Source organism: Lissotriton vulgaris, chromosome 3_1 (assembly GCF_964263255.1).
Source record: "Lissotriton vulgaris chromosome 3_1, aLisVul1.2, whole genome shotgun sequence".
NCBI classification, from domain to species: domain Eukaryota; kingdom Metazoa; phylum Chordata; class Amphibia; order Caudata; family Salamandridae; genus Lissotriton; species Lissotriton vulgaris.
This window is the reverse complement of record NC_141689.1, coordinates 367,882,436-367,906,847: the sequence shown is the minus strand read 5'-3', so window position 1 is coordinate 367,906,847 and position 24,412 is coordinate 367,882,436. Positions and strand designations below refer to the sequence as shown.

The following is a 24,412-nucleotide window of genomic DNA, read 5'->3' as shown; positions in this document are numbered from 1 at the left end:
GCCCATCGCCGTACCTTGTTGCAAATACTATTCGTTGTTGAAAATGAAGCCCTTGTGAGCGAGGCAGTACTTTAGCATCTCTAAATCTGTGTATGTTCAAGCAGTTCTGAAGTCTGTCCCTTAGGAAGTACTCGCATGCATGGATCCCTGCATCATGTTTTATGGATATATAGAACGAGGTTACATTAAGCGTGACCATTATATATTCCTGCTTCCATGGGATCCCATCCAATTACTTTAGAAAATCTGTGGAGTCTCTCAGATATGAGGGCCAAGTAATGACATATTTTAGCAGGAACAATTGCAAATACCATGAACTGTTCTCCTGCAAGGACCCAATCAAGCTCACAATGGGTCTCACCGTTGGGGTCATGGCATTCTAATGTATTTTGGGGAGGAAGTAGATCGTGGCAACCCTTGCATGCTGTACCCGTAGGTTTTAATATTCATCCTGGTAAGGGACTGAACCATGGCCACTTTCCAGTAGCAGCAGCAGTCCTCACAGTGACTCCCTCTCCCTTCCCCTTTATCACAGCTCTCCTGCCAGGGGAAGATTAGAGGGGTTTCTCCCGCAGTGGGAAGAAATAAACTCAGGCCAGGTGGTTGTCTCTGTTTTTTAGAACAAATTTATATTTATTTTAAAACCATCAAGCAGACCCTCCAGCAATTCGCGATTTGCAGAATCAGCAGAGGAGCCTGATTACCGCGATATTTACCTCTTTGGCCGCGAACAAGGTCTCAGGCAGGCAGCAAAAGAAATGATAACTTCTTATTGGCTGTACGCCCATATGTCACTACGTGGCGTGTACAGCTGTAATACCTGCCTGCTTCTTACTGCAGCCGGCATTAGGAAATAAGCTAAAAATACAGCCTCGTCAGTGGGTCCTTATTCAAACCACATTGCGGCCTTTAATTAATCCTGCCATCTGACCGCAGCAAATAATTTCGACTGTCAAAGTCAATGCTTGCAAACCCAATCCTGTTCTATCCATCATAGGTCACCAGATCCCTTTCTAGATTACAGACTTCTAAAGAGCATGGGAGGGGGTCTTTTATTAGAGCAAAATTAACGTTGACACTAGTCCTCAGCTGGTTAACATTTTGGCAGCTGCACTTTTTCGCGTGCAGAAACACTTATGTTTCAAGTCGAACCAAATAATTTAGTAGAGCCAAAAAAGATGAATGCTAAATAGTTAATCTTCAAACACAAACCGCTATGTGGTGCTATTCGCCATCTTTTGCCATTACCGAATTTTGCTTCCATAGCTCATTAGGATGACCATTTGTCAGAAAACCATCAGAAAATCTACGTAATTAGGCCTAATTGCGGTAATGTCGAGAACACAAACCAACCTTTATGATTTGTAGTTTTATATTCATATACGTATATAGAAGCCTTTTGTGTCTAGCCGGATTGGCATGATTTAGTTGTGTTCAAGCTTCCTGCAGTTTGCAGAATTAGCTGCGGCCGTCCGCATTACCTCGACAGCATACTTACTATATGCACATACATTTTCCTTTCTACACCACAGGAAACCACTTAAATAATGTTATTTCAAAATTAAAAAGGCACAAGGGCCAAATGAACGTTCCCATTCACAAGGCTCGGGTCAGTCTGCCATACTAGTCTGTGACAGCTTGCTGGTTCCTTGTTTGGCAGTTCATAAGTTAGTTTGATGTTGACTTCTCAAACCTGCTAATACATTCCCTTATACATTCATCCCCTATCAAAGGATATGTAACAAAAGTTGGATATTATCCGTGCATTTAAAAATGAATTGGCATCTTGCAGGTTAGATTACTAGGATATCAAAAACAACAAAACATTTTTTTCCTGTTTTGTTTGAATTTCATTGAAGGTCTTTTTTTTTATTGTTGCAGGTTTATATAGCGCGAACTCAACACGAATGTATCCGAGCCCTTTACATGAGCACATGTTGCATTACAGAAAGACACAATCATTTTTAGGCACAGTAGAAATACCTCCCTCCCACCCCCTCGGTTTAGGGGGTATTAGTCTGACTTCTGCTGCTGTCAGAAGGCGGACTGCTCTGTTCAGTGACTATGGGAGTTTGACAAAGTTCAGCACCTCTGAAAGGCCCAAAGGACTGGGTCCGGGCGTAACATGGGAGGGGACAACTCTTCAGGGGTCCCAAACCCTTCAGATGGGCCCCATTCCTCCCAAGGCCATTGAATGCAGTATAATCTTGCACTACATGCTTGGTCACATAGATTCACAATGTAACATTGACACAGGATGGGAAGACGTAAACCCTTGCTTTAGGGAAGATGTTGGCACTGTAAGTGGAAAAGGTGAGGGGTTCTCCCTTTCCCATCATAGTTGTGGTGAGCGACTTGAATACTTTTCAGCTGCATGGGTAGTGCTGAGTGTCAGATTTGCATACCACAGCTCACATGGTCGGATTGCCTCTTTCTCTCATATATTTATCAGACCCTCCAACATTACACAATTCAGGCAAAAATCGCGAAATCATCTGACTAGCAGAATGGCCGCAATATATACAATTTTGGCTGCGATATTTACAAAAAAGTGTCTACCAGGAGACAGCAAAACAAACAATGACCTTTTAATTGGCTGTGCACGCACACGTCAGTACATGCCGCCGTCCAATTTCTGCTTTCTTCTGGCCAAGCTGTGAGAGGCAACGTTTATATTACAAATTCCCATTTCGATTAATGAGAGAGCAAGTCAGTTTCCAGCCATGGGAGCCTTCTGCGGCAGAATAACTTTCAGAAGCGAGCACTGGAGTGCAGACATATGCAGGTCATCAATTGCATGGCCACGATGTGTTATATATATGGATGAATGGACAGAAGCAGCAAAATACCATTCGGGGCAGCACACTATACTAAGTTCAGATTTTTAGCTTAAGTGTTTTAAGCCAGGCTCTTAATTACATCGGCCACGGCCCTATGAGACCCCCCAGTTTTTTCATCCTACTTAAAACCCTGGACACACCCCTCTGCTGTTACTTAATTGTGGACTTCATTCCGAATCTAATTCATGTGCAGATGGAGACGTGCAGATTGGTTTAGAAGAAAACTCACTCTGTCACTGAGGCAAACACTCCTCTTGGCCCACAGGTGTAGCACATTCTGGAAGGGTCCAGGAGGCAGCGGTGCCTCGGCAGGGGTGAATACACGGGTGCTAGAACACCCCAGGGAGAAATAGGGACCTCTCTCACGAGGTGCAGATTGAGCTGTGCTTCTGTAGAGCAACAAAGACTTTAAACATGCCTATTTCACAGTGGAAAACTCGGCTAAATTAGTTTACATTGGTTTAAGGCTGAAAAGGAATGATTTCAAGTAAAATGAAGTGCCGCAAAAATGCAGCTAAATTTCCATTTTTATGCCACTAAATTTCAATTTTTGTGCCGCTAAATTTGCAAATCTATGCCGCAATATCCTGGGGGGGTCTGGATTATCCAATGAACTGGAATCAACACGAGTTAAAAAGCCGGTAAAGAAAAAAGAAGTGGCACCTCTCTATTGGTTACTTTTGGACATGGAAGACGGCAAACTAAAGTTACCAACGGAACTTTGGGAAGATAACTTGCCTGGCTGCAACATCTAAGAATTATGGCAAGTATCTCATGATATTCTACAAAAGGCAGTACAGCCTGCAAATTTGAAAAGAAACCATATTTTCTGTATTCACAGGGTTTATTGGACTCCACTTAAACTCTCAAAATGTTCTAAGGGTCCGCCCCCAAAGTGTCCAAAGTGCCTCCAGATAAAGGTGGATGGTATTCACATGTTTCTAACTTGCCAAAAGCTAAGTCAGTTTTGGGAGAATATAATCAGAGGTATGGAAAGCATTTTTGGTATAACCATGCAGATGAGCGTAAATGTGGTATTTTTTGGATTGTTCCCACAATATAAGTCTATGTCAAAGGGGGAAAACAGATTATGTATATATCTGATTTTAATTGCACAAAGAGAACTATGTAAAAAATTGGTTAAGGATAATCCTCGAACTTTGCTAGATTGGGTGACTTCTATTAGATATATAATAAAGATGGATAAAGGTAACAAAAATAAGAGGTTTTTGGACCCCATGCAAAAGTTGGCTGGACATATTAAGTTAATAAATTATAAATAGTCCACACCAGTCCAATGATTAAGCCTTTACACTATTTTACTAATTCTCTTTGGCTTTTGTGGGGCGCTCGAGAGATACAGAGCCAATCTTCAGAGAAGCCCTGTGTAAAGCATATCCATCTAGATAAAGGAGCTCTTCGGTTGGTGCCAGTTGAAAGAGGGGCCAAAGGAGTTAACAGAATAAGCTCAATTTTACCCGATGGCGAATGAAGATATAAAAAAAAAAACTGATAGGGGGGACCGAAAAATAAATGCACACTTCCGCCACTCTTGTGTTAATCCAGTGTCTGTCTCTTAGTATTCTACCTTGACATCTTTCAGGCTTATCTGCTCAGTAGGCCATGTTTTAGCAGATCAAAAACTCAGTGTTTTCTTTGTTTTAGTTAATTGTAGATCACGTACTCCCTAGTCCTAGACGTCTGTGGTGTAGTCTGCCTGTAGGCCCTTTAACTTTTAAAGTAAACTTTGACACACTTTGTCCATCACTTCTTGTGTAAGAGGTAGTCTTATTTCAACCTTTTTTGGGCAAACTCTGGTGGTGGAGAAGATGTATCCATTCTGAATATCATGCTCTGTCTTTGAAGCACTGTTTTACGTATTTAAATTTCAACCACTTCTTATTTAGTCTACCCAGGATTCTCTATTGCTTTTTTCTGGTGGTCTCAAAATACTTTCTATCGTCCTATGTTGATGGTCAATGAGACCTCATATGGTCCTATATTGTGGATTAATGCCCTGCTTTATGTGGAGGGCACTTTTGTGTGGCCATTGGGAACAAGTTAGTTCATCACTTCTGCTGTCAGAATACTCTTAATGTACAACCCTCTAAGTTAGTTGTATTTTTGTTTGAAGATCTGTAATAGATGTACAGTAGCTTTTTACTTCTGGCAGGTTGCAAGCTCCCTTGATTTTCTATCCACGACCTGAATACTGATGGCTCGGTTTGGGTGCTTGCCTTCTTCCTGTAGGTTCTTCATTGATCCCATATACGTTCTAAACTCTGTGATCATAGTTGCTTAATGGGGTTGGGGGTGACTCGTTAAAGTGTGGTAAGGGGCAAACATTTTTTTCTAAACCCAGGTGAGCCCATTTTTCCCATCTTAAACTTGCTTCTCCTGAACGAGTGGCATTGCACTCTTTTTGGTCACCACTCTGACCTCAACAGTAGTGACTAGCATTGGAGCACTTTAGAGGTGCTTCAGTCCGTGTCCAATAGTCAGAATCAAATAGGCACCATCACATGCATACTAATCTTGATTCTAAGGGAGAATCCTTAAGTTAAATATGCACCACAATAAAAGTATGTAAATTATTTCCCAGACTTTGCACCTCCCTGCTTTCATTTTATAGTCCATGGATCTCGGGTACAATCTGTCCGAGTTTGTTGTCAAATTAAATACAATTAGCATACAACTTTCTGTAAATCAGTAATGCCACCATTCCACATGCCTCTCTTCAAAGCAGACCCTGCAATAATAGCCTAACTACTGACTCTATTCTCACTCAGTTCCACCCCTGACTACCTCTCTAAAAAACCTGCATAACCTGTGTGTCTACACCCTGCTGAAGAAGTTCACCCCCATCAGATTCTTCTAAGTGTGTGTAGATATGTTACCAGCATCCACCTCTTCTACGTGTGTGTAGATATGTTACCAGCATCCACCTCATAAACTAGCCCTTCAAAGAATGAAATGGCTGTCTCAAATACCCTGAGAAAATCTCTCCCCCAAAATGTTGGTCTAGAATATTTTCAAGAGTTTGGGTCTTGTCGATGGTGCTGGCTTCAGTTGTGAAGTTAAATGCGCTTTCCTGTGGAGTCGGTTTGTGATCACTTCAGTGTATTGATTGAAAAGTGTGGATTGGTATGTTGTATTGGAAGAGAAGTTCAAGGTTATGGCCATGAGTTAATTTTTTTTTTCCTGCAGATTGCTTAGTGCTCAATAATTCTGTTTCCTGATGAAAAATGAAGTGATGGAGTGTAGTCATAAGTTAGTGAAATGTGTATTTATTCATGCCTTGAGACATGCTGAAAACTAGTAATAAGGGTCAGTAGCGGAGAAGGATGAGGATGGTCTTCTGAGGGTTGGACTGGGTTTAGAGGAAGTCTACTCTTTAAATGGTAATGTTATGTGAAGGCGTTGATTAAAGTGGTTCATGTGTGGCTTCTTGATTACTGTTTTTATAAATAATGAGCTGGGGCTTGGTTTAATGGCTTAATGGCATGCTTAAAAACCTGGTGACCCTTTTGTCTTTAAGAAAAGATGCAATAATGCTAAAGGGCGGCAGCTGATTGCAGTAATTTTGTGAACAACACTTAAGATTATGCAGAGACTTTTAACAGGAACAGAACCGTTGTCTCTGTAGTCCACTGTATGTTGTTGATGACCATGGTGAAAAATCAAGAGACAGATAAAAATGTTGTCGTTACGGTGTGGTTGAGTGAAAACTGAAAAAAAGATGGTTGTGGAAAATGATTAGTAGCATCTGGACAACGGGATTCATATTTATCTGTATCTAATGTCTGTAGGTATGGGAGTCCTGTGATGTTTTGCAGGCAACATATATTCTGTATTCATTTTAGGTCGAGCCTGGGCAGCGCATTCGCTGCTCTGCGAGCCATACTGTATTGGAGTATGTACTTGAAGCCCCGCCCACTCTCTGCCTATATTTTTCATTGGCTTGTGTCATTGTCCTTCGTAAATGCTGGCTTCTGATTTGTTAATAGGCTTGTTAGTCCCACCTTAGTACCGCCTTGTCTTCATTTGTTACCTCCCTTGAGGACTGGCCCTTTAACTTCGGTTGTTACACCACAGTACGTCGTCTTTAGTCTACAAGCACTCTTTTCTTTAATGAGTTTCTCTTACTGCATGAGGGCAGGAGGGTCTCATGCGCAGTTTTGAGAACCAGCATGTTTAATTTGTAGCAAACTGGGAACTCTCCAGGGGCCATGGGAGACAGAAGGGGGCAACTCCGCAATGGATTTAGGGAGGTCAAAGGTGCTTAGTTTACTTGTTCACGCATGGCCACTCCTCTGGAGTGGCTACTATGTCTTGATTTAAAACCAGAAGAGGAAATGGGCCACCCAATAGACCATTGGTATCACAATTCGCTCCCTGTGCTCTCGTACCCACCACCGAGGGGCCACATAGTGGGACTTTCCAGTATTCTAATATGCTTCCAGACACTCCCCTGTATGCATATCCTGACTTCCAGACATTTGGACACTTATTTGGAACTGACATCCATTCCCAATCCATGCCGGGTTTTGTGAAAGCCAGCCTGCTTATACTTGAAGTCAGCCTACTCATGCCTGAAACTCCATTACCCAGAATTCCCTGCTCAATGCTTTGTCTCCACCCCTGCAGGCCAAGGATGGGTGGAGGAATTCAGCTCACCTGTGGTTGGCTGCTGCTAGCCTGCTCACACCTGATGCACATGAGTACTGTGAGCTCTTTTAAGCCCCAGCTCCCTTCAGCCCGGTGTTGGTCATTAAAGCTGTTTACCGGTAAGACTGATCCTTGTTTCCAGTGCTCCCTGAGCTTTTGCTATCCTTGTTTCCAGTGTTTCCTGAGCTTTAGTTATGCCTTGTTCCTGACCTGCTGCTGTTTTCCTTGTTCCTGAATTAGCACTGCTATCTTGACCCCTGAGCCCTGAGCCTTAGTATTCATTGTTCCTGATCTGCAGCAGCTTCACTTCTCCTGAACTAGCACTGCTTGCAGTGCAACCTTGTTTCCCGAGTTCCTGAGCTATAGTTATTCTTTGTTCCTGGGCTTAAGCTATTTCTTGTTCCCGATTTGCTCTCTTGACTCCTTGTTTCCTGAGCTGTAGTAATTCCCTGTTCCTGAACTAGCACTGCCTGCAGTGCTCCCTTGATTCCTGAGCTGTAGTCATTCCCTGTTCCTGAACAAGCACTGCCTGCAGTGCTCCCTCGACTCCTGAAGCTTTAGTAATTTCCTGTTCCTGAACAGCACTGTCTGCAGTACTACCTAGACTCCTGAGCTTTAGCCCAGCCCAGCCCAGTGCCCAGCACTGCCTTCTATGCTATTCCTTAACCTGCACCAGGGCATTGCTGGCCGTAGCGAGCACCGGGCAACCCCCCAGTGCGCTGCACGGGTTGGGGCCATTTTTGTTACAGGGCTGTTTTGCAGCATAGCTGCAAAAATGGCCCTGTACCAAAATCGGCCGAAAACCGGCCCGGCAAAGAGCTTGGCAGAACCTCCAACCCCCCGAATGAGGGGGGCGGGACATCCGAGCACTTTGCCAGGGCTGGTTGTGGTTTCCATTCTGGCCCTGACCTGCACTATTCTAGTATACCCTTGTAGCCTCCCCTTCTGTATATCCCGGTCCCTGCCTTTCTTCCCAATTCCTTTATTCCAGTTCCTAGTTTGCCATCTTTCTATTCTGCTGTCTTGCTTCTGTTGCCTTGTATGTGTGTTACCTGCTTTCTGCCAAGTGTGCCCTGTCATTTCCTTCCTTTCCTGTTAAGCGCTCCTCCTTGCTAGCTCCTTGTCTATTGTGCTTGTGTTTAGTTCTACCCTCTTGCTGTTACTGCCTTGCGTGTTCCTGTTTGATCGCCAGGGTCAGTGGGCACAGCTGACTACCTCGGTGGTGTTTCTTGTTCACTGTGAGTATTGTCTTTGAGTTACATTTATAACATCACCATAGGTATAAGCTCCACAGACCCTGCTTTTGCATGCATATCCTACATGTGGGTATTTGCAGTCAGTATCTGTAACAGCAAATGTGGGTAAGAAACTTACTGAGCTTCAGGCTTTCCATGTGGGGCTCCTGAGTGCTTTACCCCACACTCCCCTTTATTGTTAATGTTGTATTATATATATTTCTTGCACATCTGTTCTGGGTGTGGTTAGTCTAAATGCTAAATTGCCTTGAGTGTCCTTCCTTTCTGAGTCTTACCCATCTTGTTCACTTGTACAGGCTTCCCCTTTGGATCTCTTTTTCTCCTCTAGCTCCCTGTATGATCCTGGTCAGCACTGTACTCCTCTTTCTGTGTACATTTTCTACCCAGTTCCCAGTCCTTGCCCAAGTCCCTGACTGTGTTTCCCACATAGCCCCGGGCAGTCCCTGACACTTGAAGGATTGGGTAACACGAGCTAAATATCAGGTAATAATGCCAACAAAGGATTTTTTTTTACATAAAAATATTTAGTAATCAAATAAACAAATTTTTAAAGCCCTAATTAGTGGCTTCTAGCAAATGAATTTCCAAAGTTAATTATATTAGTTCAAAACAAGTCTTATCAGAAACAGGAAAAGAACAAAAAACAAAAAGGGTGAATACGTTTTGAGAACAAATGTATGTAAACAGCTATTACAAAGAAGGGTGCAGAATATATTTCACATATACACAAAAGCAACTAAGATGGACATTCTTGACAACAAATATTTTATCATGAACACTTTTTTGTTATAACCCATTTCTCATATTCAAAGACAGTAAATCATTGGTGAACATGCAATGAACAAGTCCCGAAATAAAGGTTACAAAAAAGATGGGTTGGGTTGTCGACGTTTCGGTTTTGTCTTGTGCTAACATCTATAACACCAATCTTCAGGACGAAATGTTCTTATATGGACCGTCACTGATAGTGACGGTAGCACGCAGGGGCCTTGCAACTTCTGACCAATGAAAATGTTACCCTGTCTGTACATTACCCTAAGGATTACAGAGGGAGTGTCCTGTGTTATTGAAGCCAATAAAGTTTTGTGGTGAGCGTGTGAAACGTGAAGGCCGTCACCACATTAGACCTGATTCTTGGAGCTCATTTTTTTCTCCATTTCCGTACTGAATCAGTTATACGTTTTGAACATATGGTTATGTTCATTGTTTCCAAGGGTCTTCAGTAAACATAGGAACCTTTCGTCCTGAAGATGGTCTTATAGATGTTAGCAAAAGACAAGACCGAAACGTCGACAACCCAACCAATTTTCATTTCCGGTGTTTGAATATGAGAAATTAGTTATAACAAAAGTGTTCATGAGAAAATATTTGTTGTCAAGAATGTCCATTTAGTCATTTTTGTGTAGATGTAAAATATATTCTGTACTCTTCTTAGTAATACAGTTTTTTACATAAATTTGTACTAAAAAAAGTATACACCCTTTTTGTTTTTTGTTCTTCTCCTGTTTCTGATAGACTTGTTTTGAAATAATATAATTAACTTTGGGAAAATCATGTGCTAGAAGCCACTAATTAGGGCTTTAAAAATTCGTTTTTATTGATTACTTGAGTTTTTTATGTGAAAAAAATCCCTTATAAGCATCAATACCTGATATTGTTTAACCCCTTCCGTGCGGGGCGTATTTTCCGCCTGTGCTGACTCCGCCTTGCGCGGGCGGAGTCATGACGGAACGGTTCCGTCATCAGCACAGCTCACCCGTAGCTGATGACGGAACCGTTATGTCATCAGCACGGAAGGGGTTAAAACCAGGCAATGATTATTCTCCACACACTAAGCTGACTGTTCATGGCCCCCAAGCTTTAAAAATGGTTTGGGTTTTGTATTAGTTGTTTTTAAACATTTATCGAATTATTAAATAACTGTTTTCCTACTCATCTTCAAACAAGCAGCTCTTCCAAGTGCTGGTGCCGGAAACTAAGTGCAGGTGCCGAGCACCGGAAAGTACCTGCTCAAATTAAGCACTTGTTTTACAAGAGGTCACTACACCACTCCAGCTCATTCGAGGCGCCGTGTTCCAGTTCTGGGCTGTTACTTAACCATCAATTGCATTCTCGGTTCTGTAGTCTCATTTGCTTCAATTACATTCATTTGATTATAAAGGGTAAAATACCCTGATTTGTAGAGGAAAAAGCCCGGCTGTGATATCCTATCTTGGATGATATGGTACCATATGGACGCCTTGTTGGTACAGCCATTGGGTTTTAGAGAAGTGAGTTTTAGCTCAGGTTTCACAAAGGCCCATACTGCAGGCTCCAGCATTTGGCTTCAGACAGCAGCGCTGTCTCACAATTTACACACATTTTACATGCGTTTGCTTTAGACTGAGCTATCCTTTAGGTAAACCCGAACATACAGGCTTTGGAAATAGGCAGCATATCTAACAGGGACCAGGTACACTTACAAGTCTCAGATAGCCGCACTACTCTCAGTTGACACCAAACTTAAAAGCTCAGCCTTCAGACAGCAGAACTATCTTAAAGGCTAAGGCATCAGATAACAGAGCTATCTCTATTATTGAGGACGACTAACAGCATAAGAGCTCTATATCTAGAGCTCTTCATCCCTGAAATTGCAAAATACTTTGCATTTTTGATTAAACCTAACATAAATAAGTTAAGTGATTTGCTCAGGGTCAAACTGACTGTCAACGAGAAGCTGGGAACTCCTTGCTTCAAACCCAGCAGCTCAGTTGCCTGTTCACTCTTTCCTCCACCTTGGCCATCCACAAATGTATAGCTCATTAGGATTTTCAATACGGAGAGTTCACTTGATTACTTAGTTTAAGTTATGCAGCAAAACAATTTTTTGCATAGTACATTAAAGCTAAGCTTTCATACGGTCTCATCTTTGATCCTGCATCTCATTTTCTGTTCTCCCTTCATCTCTCTTCCACTCTAACTTTTATTGTCTTTCTTGCAAACTCCAACGCAGTGCCATAATAGAGAAACTGAGGTAATACGTCATACGGTCATGTACGTTTGGACTAATATTACAAAATCCATGTTACTGCACCGGTTTCCACATGTAAACCCATATTGCAAGCCATGCTTTTAGCAGTTATGTGCTGAGAATTCCATGCAGTATTACAAGATCCAGGAATACTGCTGTGCAGTAACACTACAACACGTTTATAACCTTTTTGGCCTAAAATGGATGGCTGGGCAATTTCTAATGGGGGCCGAAGTCTGCCACATTCCCCTAAAAGAGACGTGTTCTTTACCCTACTGACAGCCCATTTCCACAAACTTATTGAGCCTACTGTGAGTATCTCTGGCCCATTTGCAAGTTATCTCAGACCACGAAAAGCGCTGTGGTGCCATGCTAATAGCCGATTGTGCACTATATGCATAGTGAATAACAATGACAACAGAGTCAGGTCGAGAGTTTAAGCTATTGGCATTGTAAATGACAAAGCCTTTTATTTATGTGTTAGTTTTCTAAACCGATAATTAACACCTTCGCCACGGGGCTAATTCCCCCGTGGCGCGGGGGGCCACACGCAGCGACGCTGTGCTTGTGACGAGCTTGGCTCGTCACGCTGCACGGTGGCACTGTGCTCATGACGAGCTAAGCTCGTCATGACCACAACCGTTTAATGGAACGCCTAGCACAGCAGGGGAATTATCCCCGGTTATGACAAGCTCAGCTCGTCATGAGCACAGCGCCACTGTGCCTCATGACGAGCTGAGCTCATCATGAGCACCGAAAGTTAAAAGGCATTGTCATTTACAATGTTAATAGCTTAAACTCTCGCAAATGCGAGACCTGCTGCAGTGCAAATGCTTGTTTCATTGTTTTAAGGTAGTCATTCCTAGGAAGAAAGTGGCTCTGAACCCGGGTAATATAAATCATGCCCACCTTATTTCTAAGGTTTTGGCTCAGTTGCTTTTTTAACATCTGCCACCCTCTATTAATTTTACTTTTCCACAAGGACTCCGTTGTCGTGCAACAATGACTACATCATGCCGCTCGCAGCCGTTCTGAAAGTGCTGGCCCTTCTTACCTACTTTTCCACATTGGGAGTTACTTTGCCTGTTCCCTTCTTGTCGATTTTTAAAGTGACTTTGTTTTCCTGTTGAGCCACGGACTGGAACTGAGGAGGCAACATCACCTGGAGGCAGCGGGACTGCGAGGACCAGAAGGCAGTGCGCGATATTTGGCGCAGCTGGTCCTCTTCCCGCCTACCATCACCTCCCGTGCAGCATAAAACGGCTCGCGAGAGCCGCTCGCAGCCGTTCTGGAAGTGCTAAGCCCTTCTTACCTACTTTTTCACATTGGGAGTTACTTTGCCTGTTCCCTTCCTGACGATTTTTAAAGTGACTTTGTTTTCCTGTGGAGCCACGAACTGGGGCTGAGGAGGCAACATCACCTGGAGGCAGCGGGACTGCAAAGACCAGAAGGCAGTGCACAATATTGGGCGCAGCTGGTCCTCTTCCCGCCTACCATCACCTCCCGCGCAGCAAAAAACGGATCGCGCCCCCCGCTTCGCGGGAGCAGCTCGCAGCCGTTCTGGAAGTATTGAGCCCTTCTTACCTACTTTTCCACATTGGGAGTTACTTTGCCTGTTTCCTTCTTGCCGATTTTTAAAGTGACTTTGTTTTCCTGTGGAGCCACAGTCTGGGGCTGAGGAGGCAACGTCACCTGGAGGCAGCGGGACTGCGAGGACCAGAAGGCAGTGCGCGATATTGGGCGCAGCTGGTCCTCTTCCCACCTATCATCACCTAGCCCCTCATTACTTAACCAGCCCCATACCGGCGATACGCGGGACGCACGCAGGCGAAGCCCGGGTCAAGGGCGGGCCCGTTGTAGCCCATTAAAGCCCTGATTAAGACCGGACCGGGCCCCCATCTAACTTCTTGTATCTAGTGTGTACAGACTTCACTGCCGTTTCGGTAACACTTTGAACCTTGATATCAACGTGAGTGCATATTGTATTGTATTGTATTGATATCTTACCGATTTGTCACTAGGGATAACCATGTCCACACGCGAAAGCAGAAGCAGGGCTGCTGCTGGGTCATTATTGCTGGGAACACCGGGCAATTTTATCACTAAAACCAATTCCGTGATTGATGAAGGGATATCTCTAATGGAGCGAAGGGTCTCGCAGGATTTAGCCATGGCAAAACGTTCATCCATGGGCCATCTGGCGAACGCTCGTACGCCCGAAACTAACTTTCAAGATAGAAACACGGATATTGAGGTGCTCATACATAGTCCAACCAGTTCCCAAGGTTCTTTCTGTTCCCTGCCTGCACCAACTGTACACTTACCAGCAGACGTAGACTTAGAGGCTACACATTTAACAGCTGTAGATAGTTCTCCTGTGAAAACTGGTACTAGACAGCTTCGCGGGAGACATGAAGATGCTATCCCTAAGAGGAAGCAACCACCATCTGCCACGACTGGAAAGAACAATAAGAATTTTATTAGAGGTAAATCAAGCCAGGACATATCAGATACACATAAGGGGGCTGAGTTGCAGAAGTCATTGATCGAATGTTCTCCACCACCTCAGGTGACTGCAAAGCAAGTACTGGCACACGGAGTCGGTGCTAGCACAGACACTGTTACTGTCCCACGTAGTGAGAAGGCAGACGAATCAAAGGAGGAGGCCCTAGTCAATAAGTTGAAGGGTCTATTAATTTCCAGTCTTGCCCCGCTGGTATCAAGACTTGCCGGGATTGAAAAACAGCTTTTGAAGATGGAACTGGACATGAGCAGTATTAAGACTACAGGGAATTCCATAAATAGTTTTACGGTCGCACCTCAGGCAAATTCGGTTGTAGAGGTGCAGACAGTTCATCAAACTGCCCCTACTGCTGAGAGAGCCCCTTCTAAAGAAACGAAAACTCAGGCGACTGTGTGCATGCCAGAGCTGCCTATTACGGTGGATAAAGGCCCACTAAAAACAGTAATATCACAGAAAGAGGGTGCAGAACGGGTATCTAAGGAAGCACTAAGGAGGGCAGGCAGTATAAACTTACCACCGCAATCAAGCCCCTATGAAATAGTATTAGCAGGCATCCCAGAATTAAAACCTACTAGCCAAGAGCCATTTATGTGTTTGAAAAATAAGGTGGCATATTGGCTTAACAGAAATAGACCCCTACCCCCTCATATTAGGTCTGAAATTATGATGGTGCGCCGATTACCCTGGTTGGAAAATAAGCCAAAAACCATTGCAGGGGATTGTATATTGGTTAATTTTAAAGACCCTCGGACAGTGGACTATATCTGCTCCTAGAATAACTATTATAAAGATCTTGGTTCCCCGATAGAGCCTCGACCATTGCCTTTTTTCTATCCACCACCAAACCAGCTAGATGAAGGAGGGCCCTGAACTCGTGTTACTTACAATCGTTATGGCAGGGTTGGCAACCATTATTATGGACTACCAAATATTCAATGCCCTCTGCCCCTCCAAAATAGATTTAGTTCACTAGAAATGGTGGATTGACTGAATCTAATTATAGATAGTAAGCAGAGCAGTGAAACAGGGCGTTGTGAGCAAGGGGAGTGGAGTGATTTGGCAAACCCACAAATTAAAAATAATCCGGGATATGGAGAAATAGCCACCAAAACTGTAATCAACATGCAAGATGTAGCGGCTGTAAGGGGAGTGAAGGGAATTATGGGGCAGGAATCATTAACCCAATGTGAAAATCAACACAGAACCCCGCCTGGAGTAGACACACAGACACCACCTACACTAGGTAAAGTGAATGGGGATAAGGGAGAATCCATAACTTTTATATCTTGGAATGTGGCCGGACTATCAAATAAGCTAAATGATCCGGCTTTCTCACCCTTCATAAAACAATTCTCCATTGTTTGCCTCCAAGAGACATGGGAGAGGGATGAAATTCATATCAATGGGTTTAGAACGTTTCATACAGCTGCCGAATCATCAACTAGGGGCAGAAACAAAGGTGGTCTCTGTGTTTATATTTCAAATACTTCCAAAGTCAGGGCTGGCAAATTCAGGGCTGTTTCGAAATACTATCCAATGGTGGAGCTTATATTTGCTGGCAAAGAGATAATTAACCTGATACATTTCTATAATAATATTCCCAAGGACGAAATGGCTAGTGTATTTGAAAGGCTGTCACATATGATGTCAAAATCTGATGTGGATTTTTTTTCCGGGAAATCGCATTTTATAGGTGGGTGATTTTTATTGTTTTTTGTGTCCAAATGGTCGTTTAAATGTATGTGGCTTATTCAATAAGGAAGGTGATCCCTGCACTCATCTCGCCCACACAATGTTCGGGAATCTTGTGAATAATTTGATGTTTGAGATGGATCTAGGCTTCGGCAATGAATTATGCACCCCGCAGGTCGATTTTGCACCTACATATAATGATAGGGGTTGTAATTCTTTAATTGACTTTGTCCTGGCCTCAAATAGTATTTCCTATAATTTCCTTAAATTTGAAACGGGTGAAATTCCAATTAGTGACCATTATCCTATTAGTTTCTCCTTGGATTTCAAAGTAAATAATTTAGCCAAGAACGGAATAGTTAATAATCTGTATAGCCATAGGATTAATTTAGCGAAAAAAAATGGTTACACAATGAAATGGAATAAAATTGAGCCAGTGGGATTTCTCCAAAACTTAATAAAGAACAAGTTCAAATATTTTATGGTCTGCCTTTCGGATATGACCGACGGGGTCTTAGTAACCACCGCGTTTTGTAATATCACGGAGGAGATCAGCAAATTATTGGAGAGACCATCGAGAAAACAAAATCGGGGTAAGCCCGAGGGCTGGTTCAACCAGGAATGCAGTAAAGCCCACGCAGCATTAAAACTTGCACTTAAAGGAGACCCAAAATGTACTGCGGAGATTAGAGAAGCAAGAACTTCCTATTATACCGCAGTAAAGAAAAGGAAACAGGAAATAAAAGGGGAGGCTTGGAACGTTCTCCATCGAACTTGCCTACAGAAGGATAATACAGGCTTCTGGAAGGCGGTGAACGCTCCATTTTTCGTAGACAGAAAAACTGATGCCCTAGAAATAGCAAAAGAGGAAAATACCTGGATCACTCACTTTACAGAACTCTATAAGAAGGATACTTTACCCGAAAGTAGGAAGGCTGAAGAATTTGGGGAGAGGGACGATGACAATCTTACAGGTTCATTTCCATTGGATATTATGTTTGAACTATCTGAGGTAGAAGTAGCCATTTGTGAGAGCTCTGGGGGCAAGGCACCAGGGCCAGATGGGGTACCTGTCTATATTTATAAATCTAATATTCAATTATGGGCAGCCTTACTGACCAATGTTTTAAATTGTGCTAATAAAACGGGGTTCTTTTTAACATGGCAGGAAGCTATTGTGGTCCCTATTTTTAAGAAGGGTGACCGCAATGAACCAAAATCCTATAGGCCTATTTCATTGTTAGATTCTTTAATGAAAGTGGGGGGCAGGGTCATTTTAAATAGATTGCAAGAATAGGCAGAGGTCGTAGGAGTCTTATCGAAGTACCAATATGGTTTTAAAAAAGAGTTGGGTACAGTGGAACAAGGACTAAAACTAGCTACAATTATTGGGAAGCACATGGTTGCAAAAGGGGATAAGTTGTTCTTAGTATTCGTGGACTTAAGCTCGGCGTTTGACTGCCTGAGCCACGATATTTTATGGGAAACGCTTACCCGGCTGGGTGTTGCCACGAGCCTACTCAATTTTATAAAAGAGTTATATAGGGGGGCCGGTGCCAAGGTTAGCTTTGGCAGTAAGGGGGAGTGTACCTCTAAATTCCCAATAAAAAAAGGTGTCCGCCAGGGATGCATACTTGTGGCCTTTTTATTCAATTTATATATCAATAGCATAGCATCCTACTTAGTACAATAAAAACAGGATTATCCGCAAATTGGAGGAAACCCGGCTCCAATCTTACTATATGCAGACGATGCAGTGATCATGGCTAGGACCCAGGTGGGGCTTCAGAGGTCCCTCATGGCTTTCTCGGACTATATGAATGAGCGAGGCCTAAAAATTAATAGCAGCAAAACCTTCAGCATGTACTGTTCTAAAAAGAGGATCGCCCAGTGTAATATTTTTCTCTCTAACACAAGGATTGAAATGACAAAAGACCTTTTCCTATCTGGGGATAATTGTTGACAGGAGTGGTACGTGGATTGCCGCAGCAAATACCAGGAAATTAGCTTTCTCGCATGCCATTGGAGCTGTGTGAAATTTTGCTATCAAGCTTGGGGGCCGACCAGTAAACATCCTGTTGGACATCTATAGATCTAAGTGTGTGTCCACTGCGACGTATGGTGCAGGGATCTTGGGGATTGCGGACACCGGTGACATCCAGTTGTGTGAAAATGCCTTTGTTCGCTATTTATTAGCTTACCCCTAAGTCCACTTCTACTTATGTTTGTCACCAAGAGCTGGGACTGGTTTATGTTACTGATCTGATTAAAGTGAGCCCAATATTGTTGTGGCATAAGATATGGGTCTCCCAAGAAACCGAACTGAATAGGGACATCATTAAAGATTGTCTGAAATCACAGGGTAGCCGAAATATAGAATGGTTTACCTATGTGAAACACTTTCTAACAGAGATTGTGCACCCTGAGTTCCTTGAATATCCACCATCTATGGCAGTAATGTCTAGGAAAAAGTTGAAGGAAATCTGTCTTATCATCTTAGAAAATAAAAGGTGGCAAATAGAGGGTAAGAACAGTTCAGTGATTCAGAATCAATTAATGCGACAGAACCAGGGTATACCGCATTACTTACTGTGCACAAAGAGCAGTTACATACGGATGTTGTTAACACGCTTTAGGGGAGGGAGTTTTTTCAGATTGTTGACCTTCCCTGTCATAAATACTTGCTCAAAGACATTAATTTTGTGCCCATGTGACGGCACTTCCCACCAATCCACTTTACACTGTGTCCTGTTTTGCAAATATTACACCTCAAGAAGGAAAAAATATTTATTTGTATTACTTAAGAAGTGGGGGCTAAGACAATGTAGAACAGCCTTGTTGAGATTACAATTGCTGGAGGATGAGTTGACGTATGTTGTATCTATGTTTTCAAAAGATATGATGAGATTTAGATTATCAATGAATTGATCTTAGCATTCTGCATCAATTTTATCTATGTTCATGATTATGATGATGACTTTGATCTCGTATGGATATGTTACATTTTATTTCGAATGTAATTTGAAAAACTTTTTACTGTGCTTTTATGGATTCTAAAAATTTGAACCCGAATAAAGCTATTTTTGAATTTGAATTTGACTACATCACACAATTCTTTTGTACACTAATTTGCGGGACATGCACCTATCCTGAGAGAACATCATGTATACATGAGGCATTCACTGACCGTCCGTATCTTTTTATAGTAAGACAAGAAAAGAAAATATGTGAAGACAGAATATGTGAACTATATACGCTGCTGACAGACACATTACTTTAGAAATTAGTTCTGTTGCAATAAAATAATAACTCTCCTTTTAATGTCCTTGTGTTTCCCCTTAGGCTTTGGGTTGTGCGGCATTCCGGAGAACTTGATAGCAGCATTATTAAAAACTGGTGTGAAAGGAATCACTGCAGTCAGTAACAATGCTGGGTGAGTTGTCACATTTACGCAAGATTAAAATGGTTTTTAAATGTGTTCTCTGCCTGCAGATGTAAACATCTCCACTCTTTTTAGAAGCCTGAGTTCCAGTGCTATACCATTTTTCTAAGGCAAACGTTTTACAAATTGACAGAGGTGATGTTCCTCTTGCAGCAGACCCAAAATCTCCCATGAACAATGCATTCACGCTTGTTGAGACAACCAACCATTAAATGCTTGTCTTCCATGCACACAGGTGATCCAGGGATATGTACTCTTATCACGCAGAGAAGTCAGAAACAAACAGCAAACAAAATATAGTCCTAATTTAGCTCTGAAGACCAACAAGAGAATCTCATATCAAATGAGAGCTGCTTGCAGTTATTCACAGGTTTATAAGCTGATCACAATATATGAAAATTAGTAGTTTGAAAAACATTTGGGTGATGTTAAAAGGACTGTAAGAAGAACCAAAGCACTCTGAAAGACCGCTAGATGATGATTAACTGACAATCAAAACCAAACGATGAAAGATAATTCTACACAGACAGGGCAACTGCAGTGGATAAATGGCCCTCTCTTAAATCGAAACAAAGTTTGCAATTCAGATGAATTTGTTGAAGCACTAACAATTATACATTTCAGGTAAAAAAATCAAGAAGAGGCCATGGATTATGGTATTTGAGAGGTTTGGTTTTAATAGTTCTTAGTAGCATCCAGATAACCAAAGCCTGCCTGCCTCAAACACAAGGATTAAAATCTGCAAGATACAACCAATGACGCAAGATACTTTGCAATATCAGATGTAAGGAAACTTCGGAAAGAGAATCTTCTTTGGCCTTAAATACTACATTGCAATCACAGAAAGGTGACACAGTGATTATTCAGCTACACCATCTGAATTACCTTAAAAGGATCACCAAACATGAGTTGCCCTCACCAGGGCTGCAGCTTTGTAGGGAGAGGAACAGGAAACCTAATTCGGACTTTAACAAAAAATATGGCTTTGATGTGGAAAAAGATCAAAGCCAAAGTTAACAATTAATGAGCCCACTCTGAAAGCCTTTTCATGTCTGCTAGCGTTGAAATTGGGATGCAGTAAAAACCATGACCCAGGACAATCCTTCCCATCTGCATCAGGTTAGACGCTAATCAAAGAGTTATCAATGGCTTCCCACTATTGAGCAAAAGGAGTACAATTGACCTGGATAATAGTAGCCCCTATTATTTACTGCACTTACAAATGGCAGAAGTGTGGTATGATGCTCTTTTGAAAAATATCAGTAAATATTTTGCAGCATTGGCTCAAATATATGCTACCATACAGAAAACTGGTATCCTTTACCCTCTGACTCGAGCCAAGAAACGAGTTCTAGCACACACATTTAATGGAGGTGCTTATTTTAGAATTGTATAATTTTCTAACTTTTGTTAAAATGTTCTATATTGATAAAATGTTTAAGACTGTGATTCAGGGCGCTGCATAGCTGGATTGGTGGGAGTGCGCAGGGGACTATTAAAAGAGGTAGGAGAAGCCAAAAAACGCTTGTGAGATATCGAGAAAGATCGCCCTGAAAGACCCGATAAACAACAGGACTTGGAGGAGGCGAGAGAAGCTGTGGCAGGACAAATAGAGCGTTTAAGATGTTTTGATCACAAGGCCTATATCACACGCACTCATATCGAGGGAGATAAGGCGGGCGCCTTGTTGGCCTTGCTGGCCAACCCATCGCGTAGGGGCTCGCCGATATTGGAGATCCAAGACACCCTGGCGGACGCTTGCTTCACTCAGGAAGGTATAAACTGGCTGTTTTATGACTTCTAAAGGGAGTTATACAGGAGCAAGACCGAACCGGGGATGACCTAGGCGGATTTACACGCGAGCTTCAGCTCCCCCAACTGGACGACGTTCAGTCGGAGGCACTAGGTGGAGATATTGAATTGAGAGAAGTGCGGGCGGCTATTAAACATGGCGAGGAATAAAACGCCGGGAACACATGGCCTTCCGATCGAGTTTTACTCTACTTACTCTGAGCAGTGTGCACCGCGCCTAGTAGCTTTGTATAACCGGGCGAGACACCTGGGCCATCTCCCTTTATCCACAAGAGAGGCGGTTATCATTCCGCTCCTGAAACCTGGTAAATCGGCATGGGACAGATCGGGTACCGTCCGCTATCCGTGCTCAACACGGACTATAAGATATTCAGTCGTATCCTAGCCACACGTCTATTGCCCCACATGTCAACCATAATCCATCGAGATCTGTCTGGGTTTATTCCTACTCTGTATACGGCCTTAAACGTTCGGTGATTGCTGCAGATACTCGAAGTGGACTCCTACCACAAGGACACTGCTGAGATATTTGCCGTGGATATAGAAAAGGCATTTGACAGTTTGGAATGGCCCTACCTGTTTCATGTCATGGCCCGATTTGGGCTGGGAGACAACTTTATAGCATGGACGGCTCTACTTTATAAGTCCTGTACAACGCGGGTCAGGACGGGTGGGGTGATATCTGAAGTTGGCACGGTGACCCGGGGCACGAGACAGGGATGCCCGCTATCCCCCCTTCTGTTCGCACTGGCCATGGAACCAGTGGCGTCAAAGGCTAGGAAGGACAGGAAGGCATTACCGGGGCCTGCAGGTGCAGGGTCAAGCTCACCATATAGCCCTGTACAAGGACGACCTGCTCATGTTCCTAGGAGACACAGAGAAGGAGTTGCTGGGAGCGAAGGCTTTACTACATGAGTTAGGAGAGATGTCTGGCCTTAGGGTTAACTGGACTAAATCATGCTTGTTCCCCACAGATGGGAATTGGAGTGGCTTGCAGGACATGGCGGGAGTGCAATGGGAATGAAGGGGCCTCCCATACTTTGGGGTCCAGATATATCGTACCAGACCGGATATATTGGAGGGCAACGTCGTTAGAGCGGTAAGATGACTGGTGGGCAGTTTTGACATTTGTGGATCACTTCTATTGTTGGTTGCTGGGCGTGTGGCCTTACTCAAAATGGTGGCACTTCCCTGGCTGTTATACTATTTTGGAACCTTGCCGATTTGGATTCCGGCGCGAATTTTTAAGCAGCTCATGGCCATGATCACAGGATTTTTATGGGGCACTGGGAGACGGTGGGGTGCCCTGATGGTACTGATGCGTCCAAGATAGGAGGGTGGATGTGCGGTACCTGATTTCGAAACTTATTACTTAGCTGCGCAGTTGCAGTGGCTGACGCAAAAAGTGGTGCTGAAGCTGCGTGGCCCGGAAGAGGAAAGGGGGGGAGCCCGGACCTGCAGCTGCTCTCAAGTTTTTGTTGGACCTCCCTATTCGAATTGGTACTCTCCAGGAGGACCTTAAGACGGCAAGGCAATATTGGAGGCGGAGTCTCAAGAGGGCAGGTATGAAAGTACCGTATGCCCCTGATCTACCGCTCTCTGTGTGAGGCACTCCCTCATTAGGGCTACTGGCGGGAGCTGAGCGACTCGGATGAGAGGGGGCTGAGCACTATTGGGGATCTATACGAGAATGGGATCATGCTGCCCTTCTGTGCTCTGCAGGAGTGATTTGATTGGCTTACTGTGGCTATCTGTGCGCACTGGAAAGAGGGCCAAGTGGAATCTAGAGCTTCTTTAGGATGTCAATATATTGTAACTGCAGCGGGGAAGTATTAGGCGGTCACATGCCTTTACAAGAGTATGACTCGAGAGAAGCTGCCCCCTTTGGACGTACTTAAGCGAAAGTATTAGGCGAGATACCGGATAGGGCCTGGGCCGAGGTGGAGTGAGCCTGGAAAAGCACCAGGAATGCTTGCTTTCAATTGGTTCATTTTTATATCTTACATCGCTCCTACCTCCCACCAGCAAAAATTACAACATATTTTAATACAGATCCAGACAAATGCTTAGGGGGTCAAGGAGAGGGGGCGGACTTTCCTCACAGGATTTGGGGGTGCTCACTACTAGCTAGTTATTGGAATTAGGTAGTTGCACTGTTGAAGGATGTGATGGAAAGAGAGCTGGATCTGTCACTGGGGACTTGCATACTGCATTGGTTCCCCCACACGGCTAAAACTAAGGTCACCAGCAAGTTTATAGATATGGGGATGAGGTTGGCCAAGAGGGAAATCCCGATGCATTGGAAAGATAGTAGGGCCTCTGGCGTAGCTAGATGGAAAAGGGAGTTCGTCAAATGGGCAGAATGCGATGGGATAGTTCGATTACAGTTAGCAAAGAGAACGGGGAGTGAGAGGGCGCTGGAGGCGACTAGGGCGTGGGAGCACTTGGTGGGATTATTGAAAGTGACTGAAAAACAATGGGAGAGATAGGGAAGTACAGGAACACTCTCTTGATCCCCAGTAATATATCAATAAACAAAAGAAGAGAGGTTAATGTCTCTTATAAGCCACTTGGATGGAGCCACCAGATTCAAGATATTCGCACCCTATTTGGGTTTGAAGGAAAGCCCTCACACACCGACCTAGTCAGTGTCATGCTTCATCATCGGGCCCCACCGAAGAGACCTAGTGCCTCTTCGGTGTGCTGCGACGCCAGAAGACTGCGGAGCTGGTATTGTGTACAGGGTGTGTTGTGAGGATAAATAAACTTAAACTTAAAAGTGTCTAAAGGGTAATGGTAAACCCCGGCGGTATGGACTCTCTAATCGTCCACCCTGACCTGGGGACGTGAAAGTGAAAAAATAAAAAGTGTTTAAAGTGCATAAAAATAGGAAGAGCAATTGCTCATTCCAAAAATCACTCCTAGTTTTGGAGTGTCTCGGCACTTTAAAGATTGGCGCTATCTGCACCATGGGTCTCAGGAGGGGGGTTGGAGTGTCCCTGGCACATCGCCCTCAGCACTCGCAGCCCGCTTGTACACCTGGTACTACCTCTACCGGACCCCGACGATGGGGTCCGGTAGAGGTAGTACCAGGTATTTTTATGCACTTTAAACACTTTTTATTTTTTCACTTTCACGTCCCCAGGTCAGGGTGGACGATTAGAGAGT

The 24,412-nt window shown here is 43.5% G+C and overlaps 1 protein-coding gene across 1 annotated transcript in view; it reads left to right on the top strand.

The window, feature by feature from the left end:
• Positions 1 to 24,412, top strand: part of OXCT1 (3-oxoacid CoA-transferase 1) — a 460,447-nt gene that overhangs the window by 59,017 nt on the left and 377,018 nt on the right. Inside the window, exon 3 of the mRNA XM_086960586.1 lies at positions 19,333 to 19,423. Coding sequence (XP_086816712.1) covers positions 19,333 to 19,423 — 91 coding nt within the window. The remainder of the gene's footprint in view (positions 1 to 19,332; positions 19,424 to 24,412) is intronic.